The sequence below is a fragment of the Theobroma cacao genome, chromosome 9 (genome assembly GCF_053813885.1).
Source record: "Theobroma cacao isolate CCN51 chromosome 9, ASM5381388v1, whole genome shotgun sequence".
Lineage (NCBI taxonomy): Eukaryota > Viridiplantae > Streptophyta > Magnoliopsida > Malvales > Malvaceae > Theobroma > Theobroma cacao.
This window is the reverse complement of record NC_142647.1, coordinates 6,723,862-6,740,856: the sequence shown is the minus strand read 5'-3', so window position 1 is coordinate 6,740,856 and position 16,995 is coordinate 6,723,862. Positions and strand designations below refer to the sequence as shown.

Below are 16,995 nucleotides of genomic sequence, written 5' to 3'. Positions count from 1 at the left end.
TAATAAAAAAATGAATTAATATTTAAGTGAATAAAAAATTATCAATCAAAGAAAGTTTACTTTAATAAGAATTTTAATTGATGTGAATAAATAAATAAATAAATAATCATTATGAAAGGTATATATTGTGTTAAGGAAGGACAAAATAATTAATTTAATAATATATACAAAAATATAATATCATTTGCTACTTGCCTTTTATATATTATTATTATAATAACAATAATTCAGACGATGCTAATTAATTTCTTGTGATAAGCTTAGGATCTCCACAATTCCCATCGATTACAGCAAGAAGAATTATGTGGTCATGGTCATGCCCTTTCGTCTCTGCGTACCTCACATGTGCTAGACAAGGGTCATGGAATTGTTTTTTGTTTTCCTTTATATTGGCGAAAGCTACTTTCACCACGCGTTTATTAGCGGATGTGAGTGCCAAAAACTGGCAGTTTGCATGTCTGTCTCAAGAAATCAGCACTTGCAATATTCTAACTAAATCCATCTCTAGTGTTTCACGTCTGCTCAAGCACTGAATTCCATTGGTTCATTACTTCTTTGAGGCATGGAGCAGCATTTGGGGATTATGTAAATCATAGAAACATCAACAAGTAAACGACAGAAAATTTCGAGACCACTAATATTTTATGCGAAACACGCTTTGCATACCTAATAATCATTATTTAGGTACAATTAATGGAAAATGGACATCACAATCGATACCGAAAAATATTTAGCGTAGCTGCCTTACTGCCTTGCATGACAATGAATCAAGGCAAGACAGCGTATTCAGGCTACAAATTTAATTAATTAAATTATTTATGTACAACTCCAAAACGAAGGCATGAAGCTTTGATAGGGTCTAGCTTAGATTAGAAATCCGTAGTGAATAACGGCTGTGTTTGGGGGAAACAAAAAAGGAAGAAGAAGAGGAAATTTCCTAGCATGCAGGAAAGGGCGGAAAACCTAAGCGAATTTTGATTGTGGTACGATGCTTGAGGATACAACCAAAACAACCTGTCAACGAAGTGGAAGTGAAAAACCAATTGTTTTTGTTGCAAAGATTTTGTCTCATCAGAACCACTGACCGCCAGGGGGCTCTGGTTTTAAGTTTGGCTTATGGATGAATAGTTTCACACGGTCGAGACAGCTGTTCTGTCAGCAACATAATTGTCATACAGGATATATATATATATAAAATTACCTAGTTGTCAACGAAAAGTAAAATTGCTTCCTAATCTGTTTTTCCAATTATAAACGTGGAATCTACGTGTGATTGTTTAATGATGATAAGATACCGCCCGATTGAGTAATCTTGTCTTCATTTACCAAATTCGAAAAGAAAAAGGGATAAAATGAAATCTCATCGAATGAGCTCATGCACATAGAAGATAACCCTTGTCAGTCCTCTATATATAGAGGCAAGGCAGAGCGATGTCCAATCTCCAAATGTTTCATCTTTATCAAACCCTCCTTACTCGTTTCCCCACAACTTCCATTACTTCATCTTTCTCTTTCTCTCTAAAGATTACTCTCTCTTGCATATAGAAGTTTTGCTGCAAGTATTTAAGCTTGATTGGACGAAAGAATTAAAGGCAGAAAAACATGGAGAATCCTCTGCAGCTGAAGTGCCTGAATCACGTTTCACTTGTGTGCAGATCAATCGAGAAATCTCTTGACTTCTATCAGAATGTCCTTGGCTTCTTTCCCATCAAGAGACCTGGTTCCTTTGATTTCTCTGGTGCATGGTAATGAACTGTCTACTCAGATCGGAAGCATAAGAAAGACAGAAAGAACAAAATGAACCCCTTTCTTTTTTGTCAAGTTTTTTCTTAAACTTGTATTTTTATTAAATATTGATTCATAGTTTTTTGACAAGAATAGGCTGTTCAATTATGGCATTGGCATCCATCTTCTCCAATCTGAAAATCCTGATAACATGCCTAAGATTGGCCGTATTAATCCCAAGGACAATCATATTTCTTTCCAGGTATGTCAATTGTCATGTCATATATGCTAATACTTACATATTACTATATTAGTAGGAATATTTCAGAGTTAATAAGGAAATTCAGTGCATAGACAGAACTTGTTTTGCAAACCAAGCAGCGCGAAGCTCGCGTTACGCGGCGGGTCGCAATATCCTTTTTCCCTTGCAGCAGGACTAATCGCAAAGCCTAAGACTCCATTAATTCCTAACCAAGCAACATCCCGAAGAAACCATCCCCCCAAGCCCCAAATCTACTTCTCGGCCTGAAAAGAACGAAAAGCCCCAAATCTCGAATCAAACACATTAACAGGCCCACATAAGAGAAAAACACTATCATGGTCCAAAAATCCCAAGCTACTGGCCATTTAATTTCCTTAACTCCCACGGCAGTGAGTTGACCCTGTTTTAACAGCACATTAGCAGGTTTTCAGGACAGAAAACATATTTTTTAAACTCGGTTTTCTGTACGAGCTTTATCATTGACCGATGCCGATTGGGATATTTGGTATGATTTGTAAATATATATTTATTGAAGTAATTGTTGTTGGCAGTGTGAGTGCATGGCAACAGTGGAGAAGAAATTGAAGGAGATGAAGCTAGAGTACGTGAAAGGCGGTGTAGAGGACGGCGGAATCCGCGTTGATCAACTCTTCTTCCATGACCCTGATGGCACCATGATTGAAGTATGCAACTGTGACAACCTCCCTGTGGTTCCATTGCCTCAAGATGCTATGCCGTCCTGCTCACTGATCAACTGCAACATTCAGAGGCAGCAACAGCAGAACATTGAATATGTAGTGAATATCTAGTGACTTCCTCGGAGTCTTGGAGATTAAAATCTATATCATGTATAGGTAGCGAAACAGATAATTAAGATTGATCATTAATTAACCAACTTGTGAACATTTTCCTCTATATTTCCAAGTCTTGTTGAACCTGTTGGCCGTTTTGCTAATTTCTAAGATATTTCTGGTCAATAACAGAAAAAAAAAAAGGGTAGAAAATTATGTTAGTTCCTGTACTCTGTATATTTTTTGATGAAACAACTAAAACTTCATTAAATCAAGTAACAGTAGAGATTCAAGGAGAAGCAGGGAGATCCTAGCCAAACAGTTGATTGCCAACTTCTTTGCACCAAAACACGCTCTATTTCTTTTTCTTTTCCCATCAATTGATCATGATCATTAGTGAGACTATATCAGCTAGACACAGGCTGGAGAATGTTTTTATTCATGCCTACATATTATAAGAGAGTTAGCTTGTAAATTCAATGAACTTAATTTCATCCTGTTATCTGGCTTTAATCAACGAAATTAACCTTAGCAGCTCAAACACACCAAGACTTGTACAGCATAAAAAACAGATTAGTAACCAGTAAGTTAGAGTCAAGCAACTCATCAATTGTCGTCAGTACAATTACATTACCAGACAAAGATTATAGAAGGAAGCAACTATTACTTTATAAAGTGCAGAAAAACGCTGAAGAAACCACGAAAGAAATGCTTTTTATTATGCACACACCTCAAAAGTCCATTACTACATTCTATTAGAGCTAAAATTCGTTTCTTTCAGTAATGTTGCTTGTTATAATATAATTTCATCCACCTCAAGATCACTCCTGCACTGTCAAAAAGATGAAGGAAAGCCACACGATCAGAAAACATCATATGAAGAGTTCATCAGATAACACCAAATGGCAAAAGTTCATAACGAAAGAAGTCGGTTTTCTTGCTAATGACCAGTAAACACAACCATCTCAATAAATGGCTTATGATGTCGTGCTTTTAGCCCACAGATTCCTGCAAGCAAGGGGGCCATTTAAAGCTTTGAAAGTTAAAGCCCTACCATGAAACAAACTAGATAGATTATTATTATTCTAAAGATAAGCAACCAGACTCCAAAAACTTCCATCAATTCCCCTCAAGCAGATATGCCATCCCCATTCCCCCACATATTCATGTCACATTTATTAATTGGGAAACAGATAAACAGGACTGCTTATTTTGAAGGTCCATGGCTTCGCTTTTGGCCAAAATTTTTGGTTTACGAGGACCATATTGAAGGGTCATTGTTATACATATCATAGCCTCAAAAATTAAACATTATCCCATTTTCCTTTATTAATTGGAGATGATTGAAGTTTCCTTGGTTTGATTCACGGACATGGATTCGAAGATCATCAAAGGATCCAAAATGATATTCAGCGACAAGTCAAATTGTGATGAGGAAGATAAAATAATAGTACTAGTATCATTTTTCTAGGTTGACAAGTATATAAAAATCCAACCATATATTGTATTTTAATCTGAAGGTGACCTTAATCCTTTTCTCTTCGAAATTGCCCATACTCTACCTTCTATTGCATGTTGTCATTTGAATATGACATGACATTATTTTGAAAACATTATTAAAATTAATAAAAAAATAACGTCATCATGGAGTAAAGAATTTGATATTTGAAGGAAGATTACTATAAGAAATGCAGATCTTGAGCAATTGAACTACATGTTGAACTAAGCAGTTTGGAAAAATTACAAACTCCTTTTTCACTTCTAAGTCAAGAAGGAAGAAATGCACATGCTCTTCCCTTGTTTCTAAGTCAATTTACTGAAATCGAGAGAACGTTGCACTGTTAATCGTGCTAGGTCCAAACTAAAAAACTTTTGTAGCCTTTCTCTCCCTTTTGGTTATCGTAACTTTTTTTATATAGCCGACTACTGACAAGCTCATCAATAGAATGCCTTGATTGAATCTATGTGGTCCAATCAGAAATACTCTTCTTTGTGAGTCATTGGCATAAATATATCAGGATAAATTAGCAGTAGGGTAGATTAAATTAACCTATCTTGAACTAAAACTAAAACCAAATTTAATATCTACTTTGATTTTTTTTTTTGGTAGTAAGTATGATATTGAGCTACACAACAGGAGGTGGTCCTCCTTTATTAGATCTCATTTCGTCTATTTTAAACTTCAAATTCATACTTCCAAAATTGAATTTAAGCTCTAAGAACTGGTGGCCATGCCTACGGAAAATTATGTGGCCACTGGTAGTTTCTTACTTTGAAATCAAAATTATTAATAAGAGCCATCATTACTTAACAAAGATTGCAAACTCATCCAGAAGTATTTGATCATTGCTTTCTGTCGTTTGTTACCAGAAATACACCCATCATTATCTGTATAGATACCATATTTACTTATAATTGAATCGAGTTTGTAGCATAAATTTTGCTCTTGTGCATTTTTTTTTATTAGATTCTCATCACTCTATCTTATATCTATACTCTCATGTGCTACATAAAAGAAAAAAAGAAAGGTAAGGATACAACAAACACAGTGACAGTTTCGTTAGGCACCTTATGGAGAGAGGCGGTGGACTAGAGTGTGTAGGGAGGGGTCCATGTGGTGCTGGCTCTGCAGAAACAAACTCGTTGGAGACAAATATGCCCCAAAACTCTAATCAAGTCTAACCTCATTACACTGATTATCAAGGAAAAACAAAACCCATCAAATCTCGTCAAAGCATCACCACCCGTTTATTATCCTCGATCACAGGCAATAACACATGGTTTGCTGCTATAAAGTATTCCATCTACTTTCTAATCAATAGTATTATTTATAAGGGTATTCCTTTTTGCTAATGATTCCCAAACACCTCCCCTGCTCACATTTTATCTACCTGCACCTTCACTTATAACAGAATAGAACATTACCACCTTTCTGAGAGAGAAAGGGAGTCTAAAGAAATTAATGGCTACCAAAGAGAATAAGCTGAAGAAAGGTTTCTTGAGCACTTTCTACTGGTCCAGTACTAAAAGTCACAAGCCAAAATCCGAGCCAGCTGCAGTGGCAAATATCAAGCCTGTTTCACAGAATTCGTTGTTAAAGAAATTGGAAAATTGTCATACTATAGAGCAGGCTGGCCCGAGAAAAATAGAAAAAGAAGGAGTTGGGGGTGGAGGAGGAGGAGGAGAAGCAAAGCTTGTTGAAGGAAGGAAGTCTGTGTCTCACGTCGAAACAAACTTGTCATCAGTGATTGCATTTCTTCAGGTGAAGGTTTTGGTTTCTGACATGCCTGGATTCATGCAAGTACATGCCTTCCGCTGTGCCAGGAGAACTTATGATAGTTTGGAGAAGTTTAGCTCAAAACACATGGCTTATAACATGAAGAAGGTATGTTTCAAAAGCCAGCCAGTTCTTTCATTAAGTACCCTTCATTCTATGATAACTATCTCATTTAAGAATTTTTCATATTGTACATTAGCTCATCACTGCCATATTAATATTGCCGGGGGAAAAAAGGAATGATGAGCAAATTTGTGGAGGCAAGATAGGTTTATTCTATTCACAGTTGATAGTGGTAATGGCAAAACTACTATAGCTAGGTAGATTGAAAGTGTTTTGTGAACAATTTTCTTGGCGTTTCTTTTTGGATTTGCCTAGTTTGAATGATTGAGTTTTATTCATGGAACCCCACAAGGAAGGAGACAATACCTACACGACAGATACATTAAGACTTTCTTTCTGATCTGTTTCTTTCAGCAGAATCTGAGAATTGTTCAGGGGCACATGGAACCATTGACCAGTAGTTTATGCTATTCGTAACAATCTTGGAAATGAAAGTCTCATTCTAATAGAACTAATTAGTAAAATTATGGGAAAATTTTTCTCTCTTTAGTACCCTGAAGGAAAAAAAAAAGAAACAAAGATTTTAACACGTCGCTCATCTGCCACCCACAAAACTTACTTATGTAACTCTATTTCAAATAGAATTTTGGGCTTTTTTAAATGAACTACGTTTGAAGTAGATCCAGTAAATTTCAATAGCAGAATCAAAGAGTCTTAATTCTCAAACCTCCAAGTATGTGAATTAGTAGTGAGATCAGACCAGGACCCAACAGGCCATGTGAAAACAGCCACAAAAACCTCAAACCAGTACAAACAGTATCATGTTATAATAATCAGGTCTTATTCTTTTTCTTTTTCCTTGAGACATGTGGTGAACGGTGAAATAGTACATGTCAAAGTCCAATCTGTCTTGACTCAATCATTGTATTACCTTCTTTCTGTCCAATATATTTGTCTCATGGTTGACAATTTTTTGCATGCAGGAGTTTGATAAAGTATATGGACCGGCCTGGCATTGCATTGTGGGCTCAAATTTCGGCTCATTTGTTACACACTCAACAGGTTGCTTTCTTTATTTTTCAATGGAGAAACTGTACATTTTAGTATTTAAAACCAAAGTTCAGAGGGTTGCAAATTGAGTTAAATAGAAATTCAAGGTTATTTAATCAAATATATAATTCCTCCTTTTCTCAAGTTCTCACTCAATTAGTTTCCCATGATGGTAATTTGTTCTTCTTAATTTTTTCTTTTTTGTCTGCATGAATTTTGTAAATGACAAAACACTGTGACAAAGTGTTAGATTTATATGAATTCTTGCATGCATTATTTAACGAGTTTAAATAAGAAATAGTATTGTATTGTCTTAAAGTCAATTAACTTTGTCAGATCAGATTACCTGTAGAAAGAATATAATTACTTATGTCACATTTAGTGATGAATCAATCAGATTGTATTGTCTTAAAGTCAATTAACTTTGTCAGATCAGATTACCTGTAGAAACAATATAATTACTTATGTCACATTAGTGATGACTCATTCTCTGATTGATTCAACACTGTTCCAGGTTATTCCAAGAATAGGAAAAACTTATATAACATTTAGATGGGGAAGATTTCAGATTTGGGATGTTCAATCATCAAGCAATGACTAATCTTGATAATGAATTTTAACCAAAGGTGGTTAAAGTATTGTGTCATTTCCCCCCTTCCCCTCTCCACTTCTTTCTGTTCTTCCTGGACTTCATATATACTATTCAGAAACAGGTAAAAGAAAAAAAAAAAACAAAAAAGCCTTAGCGAGATCAGTCAAGCCGCAAGCATGATTGCAGCCAGACTTGACCCCTTTTTGGCCCCTCTGTGGCTGCTGATAGATTGAGTGATGGCTATGTTTTAATGGCCGGATTGATTTGTCCTTGCATAGCTGGAAAAGCAGTGAGGGTCTAATTTGATTTTTCCCTTTGGTCTTTCCATCCTCTAATTATATTTTAAGTGTTATACACTAAAATACGGAACTTATCTTCCTTTGAAACCTTGCATTTAGAAAATTCTTCACATTTCAGGTATTAACCTTATTGATATGATGGAAAAAGTCTATGTTTGATGAAAATATGTATTGCTATGTCAATGTGTATAGATAACTCCAACAAGGGGCCAAAGCGTAAAGCTTAAGTGAGTTGTCTTAAAAGATTTTTATTCCTCATACATGGGTTATTGGTTTACTTTTGATGAACTTCAACATGTTGGTTAGTTATAAGGCAAACCAGCAAATTAATGAATTTTCCGATCAAAAATTTCATTTTGTCTATTTCAAGATTTCCAACTTAATTGTAATTAAATTTATATTATATTTTTTACCTTCATTTTTTTTCTTTTTGAGTACCGTAGATTTGAAGGTTAAATATATAGTCTCATCAACATTATCTTCACATAAACCCTACTTGACTTAACTTTTAAAGAAAATAATAATCAAAAAACGGTTGTGTCATATTTATAATCTTAATATTAAATAATTTTTTAAAAATTCATGAGAAAGCCGTATACAATAATATATATATATATATATATATTTATATATATATTTATATCCAAGTAACTAACCCATTAATGCAAAGTCAATAAAATCAAGTTTTTAATTGAATAAAAATTACCCATTAATCTTTTCTTGTATGCAATAGGCCGCCGCTCCTAATCATTGGGCTTTTAGATTTTGTAAGCTTAAAGAGAGTAGCACATACTCATTCAAGCAAAGACTTAGTTAAGTTTTTATCAACCTAATAAAACTTCCTTAGTTAGATCTTTGTAGACACTAGGGTTTGGCTAGAACCTGTAAAAGTGGGGGAAATAAAACAAAAAAAAAAAAAAACAAGAAAGTAATCATGAGAGAGAGCGTTATTTTGATTCAATATTCTATGATGTTTCATTATCGTATTGCTAAGCTTAGGTGGGGGAACTAGAGGTAGGCCGCGGACGCCCCGTGCCCTATGCCCACGCTGGTGACCTTAATCAACTTGCACATTTCCCACGTAATCATGGCTTCCATATTGCAACAAAGCCCATCTAAAGGAGATCGTGGAAACAGCCAAGCTGAGTGCCCTTAGACAAGAAAATTGAAAAAAAAACATCTAGAAAATGACCTTAATTGCTGACTATAGACTTCTAATTTCTTCGAGTTAATGTTCCAGTGGCCAGAAAATGAATATTGTTAATTAAATAATTTTTGTTTATATCTAATTTTTTTGGAACTTTATTGGGGCATAGGTAGGATCGGTGACGTACGGGCAGCCAATTAAATGATCTTTGTAGCATCGGCGATGAAAACAAACAAATTAAAAGTCGGCTACCTTCCAACCATATACTTACCGCCTACCAATGAAACTAAGCTAAAGGCGTAACCATTAATCATTAAAATTAAAAAGGGCAGCATTAAGGTTTTTCAATTGTTAATGCCTAGGTCAAGACTGAATTGAATAACTGTTCCAATTAGAATTGTTGTCTGACCAAATCCATTCTCTTCAAGGGTCTATCAGAATAACTATCAAGGAGAGATTGAGCAATTAAAGCTAATAAAATTTCACTTATGGTTCATTGAAATTATATCTGATGCATAGCATAAACTTGAAGACCAAAACTATACAAAGGAATTAGAAGGAAATCAACACAAAGCTCTGAAAAAAAGAACAATCTCTATGACAGAATCCCATGAGACAGAAGCTGTTGGAAACAAACCAAACATACAAGTTTGAGGTTTGTGCTTCCATACAACCCCTTTTTTTTTTTGAAAGAGATAAAGTGTTCAGCTGGAATTCTATGCGTGGAAATTTAACCCTCCCTCCAAAAAAAAAAAAAAAAAGAAAGAAAAAGGAAAATTAAAAAAGGAAAATTCACACATAATGGAATTGAAATGCCGTGTATAGCATACTCAAAACATGTACAAAGCTATATTTCATCATGACTTACGTTTGTTTGATTTTCTGTTCTTGGCTGCGTCCGGTTTGCCGAAAACCCCACAGAAGCCACAACCGGAGACCTTAGGAGAGGGAGGGTCTATGCTCGGCGACGCCGCCTTCGTCACCCGGTACATGTGTCCACCTCCCCCGTCCGATCGGGTACGTCTCATCATGCCATCTGATTGGTTGTTGTTATTATTAAGCTTCATTTGGTCAAGGTCTCCTGATAAGAACTTGTCATCCCATACTAACCCCGACGACCCTTGCCTCCTAAACGACGTAGTAGACCTTTGCAAACCCGTCATCTCCATCTCTTCTTTCCTCTTCCTCCTCTGCCTCCTCCCCCTCCTTCTTCTTCTTGTTTCTATGGACTTTTGGGTGTGTTGTCTGCAGCTTTCGACCGGGCAGAAGGTTGAGGACGTTGAGTCCAAAGATATGTGGTGCAATACAACGTTTTCAATGTGTTGTAAGTATATAAAAGAGTGGGAAGAGGGGAAAATGACAAGTAAGGAATACGAGGAAAGTTCATAAAATGGTATCTACATGGATAAGAATGGGATTTTGGAAACTTTAATTATTAATTAGCTCCCTTAACTTTCAAAAGAAAAAAAAAAAAAAAAAGCTCCATTAATTTTGGCAAGCTTTTAAAGCACCGAATCAGAGATTTGGACCAGAAAACTGTTTTGGTCCATGGTCTACCAATTGAAACGGGGATAGCAGGCGGCTATATAACTAGAAATCAAATTCTGATTATCAAACAAAGCTTTCTAAAATTCTTTGACCCATTACCCAAAATGTTGTAATTGTAATGTTTTACTTATAATAATCCTGATTTCGGTTTGAGTTTGGTGTAATAAATTATTGAATGGCAATAAGCAAATGCTGAATTAAGAGAGAAAACGTTTAAATATTCAAAGAAAATGCAAGGCTTGGTTCTGATTGCTCTATTAGTACTCAATTCCTTACATTTGATTAATCTTGCAAATTTCTTTGATCCTTCGTCTGATCTTGATGTTTTATGTCTTGGGTTTTTGACTTTTATTTTGTCAAAAAGCTTAATTTGGTAGAGTCATCATTGAAATAAAACCAAGTCAGAGTACAAGGGCAATGGAATTTCAACAGAATTACTTCCCCTACTTGGACTACAAAAATCCAGACGAACATGGCCAAAACAAGAATAAATTAATTAAGCTGTATTATCATAAAAAATAAAATTTGTGCTTTTAATCAACACTACAGGCTGTAGCCAGGGAAAAAACAAAGGGCATTCTACATGTCGAAGACGCCCATAGTTGGTAAGGGGCATGCGGAGAAAACAACTGAAAATCAATACACATAAAAGATGAAACAAACAGAGACGTTGACAGAGTCTTTTTAACTATTTGAACAAGTTAATCAGTGCCTTTATATACAGAAAAGGCAATAGAAATGCACGAAAATAGACTTACGAAAAACCATGTACAAGAAACTAGAGCTAGATCCATAGTAAAGAACTAATGATGATGCTAGCAAAGTTTCTGAAAAGTCTACAAGGATAGGCCAGCGACTAGCCTATTTCCAGATTGAGCTTCTTTCTCTAAAAGTGGGATATCAGGTGGCTACAAACGAAATACTGAAAGACTCCAAAAGTAGGTTGATTCCTTAGAGCCCTCGTCATTCTAAGCCAGTAGTAAGAGAAAAAGTTCGGACCAGCAGATTTAAGACTAGAGAGAATCTGCCAAGAGGTCTAACTAAAGCAAAATTTGTCATCCTCGTCTTCTACAAAGGTATCATTTGTTTTTTGTAAATTAAAAAAAATAAAGAAAAGGCTAAGGACCGTAATATCTATCAACTCCAAAAGTTTTTCTTTTTTCGCTAGCCGCTGCTAGAATTTCCATCCCGTACAGTATCTAGCCTCCCTTTGTCCTTGAGGATTTCACTCAATGGCTTTGGACCCAGGAAGTCCGCTAATGCAGTTCTGCCAGAATGCCTCATTTTCCCTCCATTTTCTTCAGTTTTTTTCTTCTCTTCTTTAATCTGGGCAAGGGTCTTGGGACCTGTAAAAGCAGTAGATGCGTGTGTGGATTTCCTCTCTCTAGAAATCAGATTTCTAGAAACTTCAGATGAAACAGACTTCCGTCTAGGCAGCCATTTTTCCCTATAAGACCGCCTGGTGGAGTTTTTAGGCTCCAAGCGCTTGAGCCAGCCACGCCTGTTGGTACCATTAGAAAAATAACCTTGGTCTCCTATTGATTCAAAAGAGTGCTTCCCCACTTTTGATGCTAATCTTCCCCTTAGTTTCCGACCCATTATATACCTTTGAGGCCTTTCTGAACTTCGACCAATCAGATGAGAATACTCGGACATTCTTGACAAGAAATTAGGGGGATTGCCCTCAACTACCCTGCGTTTACTCAAATAGTCTCTAAGATCATCACCCATCTGTTCATCATCTGACAGTTCAGGTGAGAGTCTTCTTCTCTTGTGGATAAATATGGAATCCAGCCTTCTATCTATGGGGTAAGCAGGAGGGTTCCTCGCATTATCAGAAATAAACTCATTGTCTGAACCTTCATAAGAATCATACACATCTCGGTCATGCGGGAGTTCTACTTTGGGGTACCTAGCCTCATGCTGAACAGAATCTTCATAATCATAACTCAAGAAGTGCTCCATCTGCTCCTCCTCAGGGACCGGTAGATACTCTGAATCATTCTCATAATCCAAATCCTCTGATTTGTTATCCACAAGAACATCAAAACCTGGGGAGGACTCCCACCGCTCCTCTGGGTCAACATGGTCATCTACTTGCTCTTCTGAACTTTTATCTGTGCATATAGGAGATCTGCTTTCAGTAATGCCATCCTTTAGAAGCAAGGAGCCTGACTCATCAAAAACAGATTCTTCAAATTCAATTACAGACATTTTTGGAGAGACACTCTTTTGAGGCATGGTTTTCGGGTTTGATTGTTGGAGGTCCTCTTTAAGCTGCGCACCCATCTCCTTGCTAGGCTTTGGGGCCATTTTAGATGGATTGGGATGTCTTTCTGTTGGAGCTGCTCCAGCATCATTTTCAAAGGATTTCTTCTGGTCCATTGGAAGAGCATCAGTCTTCAAAGCATTTCCGGTAATGGCATTGTCATCAGGACCATGCAAAAAAGAGCATCTGTCGCCTTTATTGCAGAAACCATTGAAGTAAAAGTAACAAGGAACATTGGTCTTGCAGGCTGGTGCAGAACATTGGTATGGCAATGCAGCAGATTCAGATGACACTTGAGTGTGCCCATCCAAGGGCTGTGAAAACAGAAGAATTGAGTTCATATGACATCATCAAACAGCAGGTAACAAAAAAAATAAGTCAAGATTATCAATTAATAACTCATTCAAAAAAGAGTTATATAAAAAAATAAAATCTGGGAGAAAGTGGCTCCAGCTCCATTACAGTCAAAAGGATAATGTATCAGCCCAAAAATACTAAGATTCCAATTGGTAAATGCTTTTGTTATTTGCTTTTCACTTATTTTTTGACAAGAAACGAATAGAATGCAATACATACATACATACATACATACATATATATATATATATATATAAGTAAAAAAGAAATCACAAAAAACAAAAAGCAAAAGCATCAACCAAATGAAGCCTAAGATAGAGCTTAGATGTCGTACACCAGTACCACTTTTTTTTTTTTTGAAAAGCAAACACCAGTACCACTTGTAAAACGGTTTATGGCCTGACATTTTAACAGATAATTGCTTCTAATGCTCCATGGTTGATGTTAACATGATGAGAATCTAAAGCATAGAAAATAGATTGAATTCATGGCATGTCAGCAATAACGGACGTAACAAAGATTTTTCAGGATTTTCTTCATCTTATAATTATCTAAAAATTTCAGGTAACTTAGAGAAGACTGTAATAAATGTATATGTCAAAAGCATGTGCAATATCCAGGCAACATATCAAGTACTGATCCATAAATACAATCCTATTATGACACCTTTCGAGTTTTTCCCATGCAAAATTCTGTTCTAAAAGCTTCAACAAATGATAAATTCAACCGTATAATAGCAAAATGGGTAAAAATGTGATTCGCTCACCATAGATAAGTCCAACAGAACAGTCAATATGAGCTTATTAAAACAGAATGTGAGCTTACAGTGATTCGCTCACCATATATCAGTCCAACAGAACAGTCAATATGAACTTATTAAAACAGAATGTGAGCTTACAGGGTGCCGAAAACCACAAGTTGGATTAATACAGTTCCCAGCCAACCAGTACCAGCAGTCCCTAGGGTTGAGCCTGGCAATTTCACTATGTCGATACTCACAATCAATTCCCTGGAAACAAGAGGATTAAAAAAAAAAAAATGAGGCCATTCTAGAAACAATGAAACTACAAATCCCGAAGGATTGACAAAGCATAAAACGAGTACAGAAAACAAAAACATCTATACGCCAAAAAGCTAACGATGTATATTCGTATCATCAATGTTTATGACTTTAGCATTTCAGAACCAGCCAAGCAAAAGGCAAAACGAGTAGAATTTGGAAACAAAAACACTAACATTTTAAAAATAATTAAAAATTAATATTATAATCTCTTCGAGGCAACATTATTCATGGTTATACATTTTAATATTTTTTTTTTGCTTTTCAAAATAAAAAAACATTTTATAAACAATTACACATAAGATTATTTTAGTTTTTATACGTTTTATTTTACCTTTCAACAACTTTTTAAGAAGGAAAATGTTAATACTAATAAGAAACGAAAACGTCAAAACAGAGTCTTATAAGACTAGAATTCCCAATTAGTAAGTAATGGAAAAGAAAATTAGAAAAAAAAAACACACAAATTTCTTAAAAATAAACCAAGAGAGAGGCGTAACAATTTCCAAGTAATGAAAGCTAAATTGATAAAAAAGGAGAAAATTAAGATCGTTTGGTTAAGAAATAAACCCTAGAATCTCCAGATCCTTAAAATGCAGGACCAGAAATATATCACATTCCCTCAAAAAAGAAGAGAAAAGAACCGAATGCGAAATGTGCGGTGAAAATTGGAAAGAGTGAAAGACGAAAACCTCACTTCCAGAGAACATAACATCAAAATTAAAAAAAAAAAAAAGAGAGAAAGAGAGAGTGATTTGGGCTGAAAAGGAGAACCTTCTTGCAAGTAAGAGGAGAGGCTAAGAAATATACGCAATCGGTGTTACGTTTCAGAAATTCCTCCTCCATTATATTTATGCTTTGCATGAGAATGTGCGAAGGAAAACTCTCTCTCCTTATAATTTTTTTTTTTTTATCAAAGAGATTGAAAGAGAAAAAGAAGAGTTAGAAGGGGAGTGCTTAGGTTTGGGTAAAATGGGTTACATGGCGGAAACTGGAAAAGAGAGCGTAATCAGAGAGCGCGAGCGAGCAATGATGGCATTGTTTGGGTTTTAATGCAATTTCAAGGTATGTGTTTGTTTTGAGAGGATGGTACACGTGGCTTTTTCATCAGCCGTTATCTTATTTTATATTAATTTAAAAAAAAGAAAAGAAAAGAGAAAACCTTTCTAAAAACCACAATCATAATCTTTAGTGTCATTTTAATTTGTATTAAACCGCTTTAACTCGTTGAATTAATAAGAAAATTGATGAATTGAATGGGTTTTTACTGAACCGAATGGGTTTGACATATATCAACAACATCACTTTTAATAATGATTAGTTTAACTATAAGTTGTTTTGCTATTTAACCAAAATAATATATTTTAATAACTAAGAAAAAAATTATAAAGTTGAAAGATAGCTAAAAAAAAGTAAAAATATTAAATATTAAATATACGAAAAGTTAAAATTCAAAAAATGATTGCCGCAGAACTTGGAAAAAAAAACCTAACCCTTTCTTCTTCCTCTTTTAATTTAATATGATTGATTATTCTAATAATACTTTGAATTAAATTTCATAGTTAATTATACAAGAAGAAAGATGACTAATTAGAAATTAAATTTTGTAATTTAAATTATATATATTTTAATTATATATTTTCTAAGTTATAAATTTAGACTATTTAGGTATGACATTATTTAGACTTATAATATTTATTATTTAACATGAATGACCCAACGACCTGACACCTAAAATAAGATGAGATTTTGATAAACTTTCGTCAGTTTGGTTGACCGAAAATGACCTTTATCACCGTATTTTGGGATGGTTAATTATGCCTTTGCATATTTTAAATATTTCCAATTTTGTTTATTCTTTTTTTCAAATCTTCTTATTTTTGGTAGGTTTTCGATCAAGTCCTTCATGACTTTGCCCTTTAACAATCGAACCAAGGCTGGATTTGGTAGCCAAAGCATCAATCCACCAATCGTCGTGACCAGTTCGGGTCACTAGTACGTTGGGTCGCCGCTGTCAACGATCGATCTAGTCGCTAGCAACCAGAATCAATTGTTGGTTGCACTGTTTCGACACACCAAAAGCGCGGTCTGTTATAAGATTCTAGGCAGTGGTGGTTGGAGAGAAGAAAAAAAAATTACAAGAGATTCAAAAAATAAATTTAAATTTTAAAAGTAAAATGTTATCATTTAACTGAAGGGTAAAATATTTTAATGCTTATTCCTTACATATTCTTTGATATGATTTTAGATAACTAAGATAGGGGAAAAGGATAAAAGATTGTTTTCATACTTCCCCATGTGAGCCGTCTTTGGCCTCACCACATAAGTCTTTCATCATCCCAGGGAGACCAGAAACGTGAATAATTAAGTTGCAAAAAAGTGATCAATCCATTGCAGATTAAACTTCCTATATATGTGAAAATACAAAGAGATATTAAAAAAAATTACTAAAAAATATTAAAGTGTTAGATTTTTACTAGAAAAATAATTTCTCAAGATCTATAAATAGGAGAGAATAGATTAGTAGAAATTTACAATTAACTTCTAAGATTTCT

General features: G+C 35.0%; 4 protein-coding genes across 5 annotated transcripts; 2 read left to right on the top strand and 2 right to left on the bottom strand.

The window, feature by feature from the left end:
- The first annotated feature begins 1,421 nt into the window (after positions 1 to 1,421).
- Positions 1,422 to 2,902, top strand: LOC18588730 (glyoxylase I 4-like). Its single transcript, XM_007013327.3, has 3 exons — positions 1,422 to 1,745; positions 1,882 to 1,987; positions 2,539 to 2,902. The coding sequence occupies exons 1-3, from the start codon at positions 1,603 to 1,605 to the stop codon at positions 2,794 to 2,796; spliced, it is 507 nt and encodes a 168-aa protein (XP_007013389.1). The 5' UTR covers positions 1,422 to 1,602; the 3' UTR covers positions 2,797 to 2,902.
- A 2,757-nt stretch (positions 2,903 to 5,659) lies between these two features.
- On the top strand, positions 5,660 to 7,296 carry LOC18588729 (Dynein light chain type 1 family protein). The gene is made up of 2 exons (XM_007013326.3): positions 5,660 to 6,163; positions 7,102 to 7,296. The coding sequence occupies exons 1-2, from the start codon at positions 5,741 to 5,743 to the stop codon at positions 7,255 to 7,257; spliced, it is 579 nt and encodes a 192-aa protein (XP_007013388.3). The 5' UTR covers positions 5,660 to 5,740; the 3' UTR covers positions 7,258 to 7,296.
- A 2,487-nt stretch (positions 7,297 to 9,783) lies between these two features.
- Positions 9,784 to 10,552, bottom strand: LOC18588728 (plant/protein). Its single transcript, XM_018127009.2, has one exon. The coding sequence runs from the start codon at positions 10,373 to 10,375 to the stop codon at positions 10,064 to 10,066; it is 312 nt and encodes a 103-aa protein (XP_017982498.2). The 5' UTR covers positions 10,376 to 10,552; the 3' UTR covers positions 9,784 to 10,063.
- An 855-nt stretch (positions 10,553 to 11,407) lies between these two features.
- LOC18588727 (zinc finger CCCH domain-containing protein 34-like) lies at positions 11,408 to 15,486 on the bottom strand. Of its 2 annotated transcripts, none has more exons than XM_007013324.3 (3): positions 15,215 to 15,486; positions 14,279 to 14,389; positions 11,408 to 13,337 (listed from the first exon to the last, which is right to left on the bottom strand). In XM_007013324.3, exons 1-3 carry the CDS (start codon positions 15,302 to 15,304, stop codon positions 11,919 to 11,921), a joined length of 1,620 nt encoding a protein of 539 aa, XP_007013386.3. In that variant the 5' UTR covers positions 15,305 to 15,486; the 3' UTR covers positions 11,408 to 11,918. The 2 variants fall into 2 exon arrangements, with proteins under 2 accessions (XP_007013386.3, XP_088666187.1); XM_088810061.1 differs by having other exon boundaries at positions 15,251 to 15,486.
- Between the last annotated feature and the right edge of the window lie 1,509 nt (positions 15,487 to 16,995).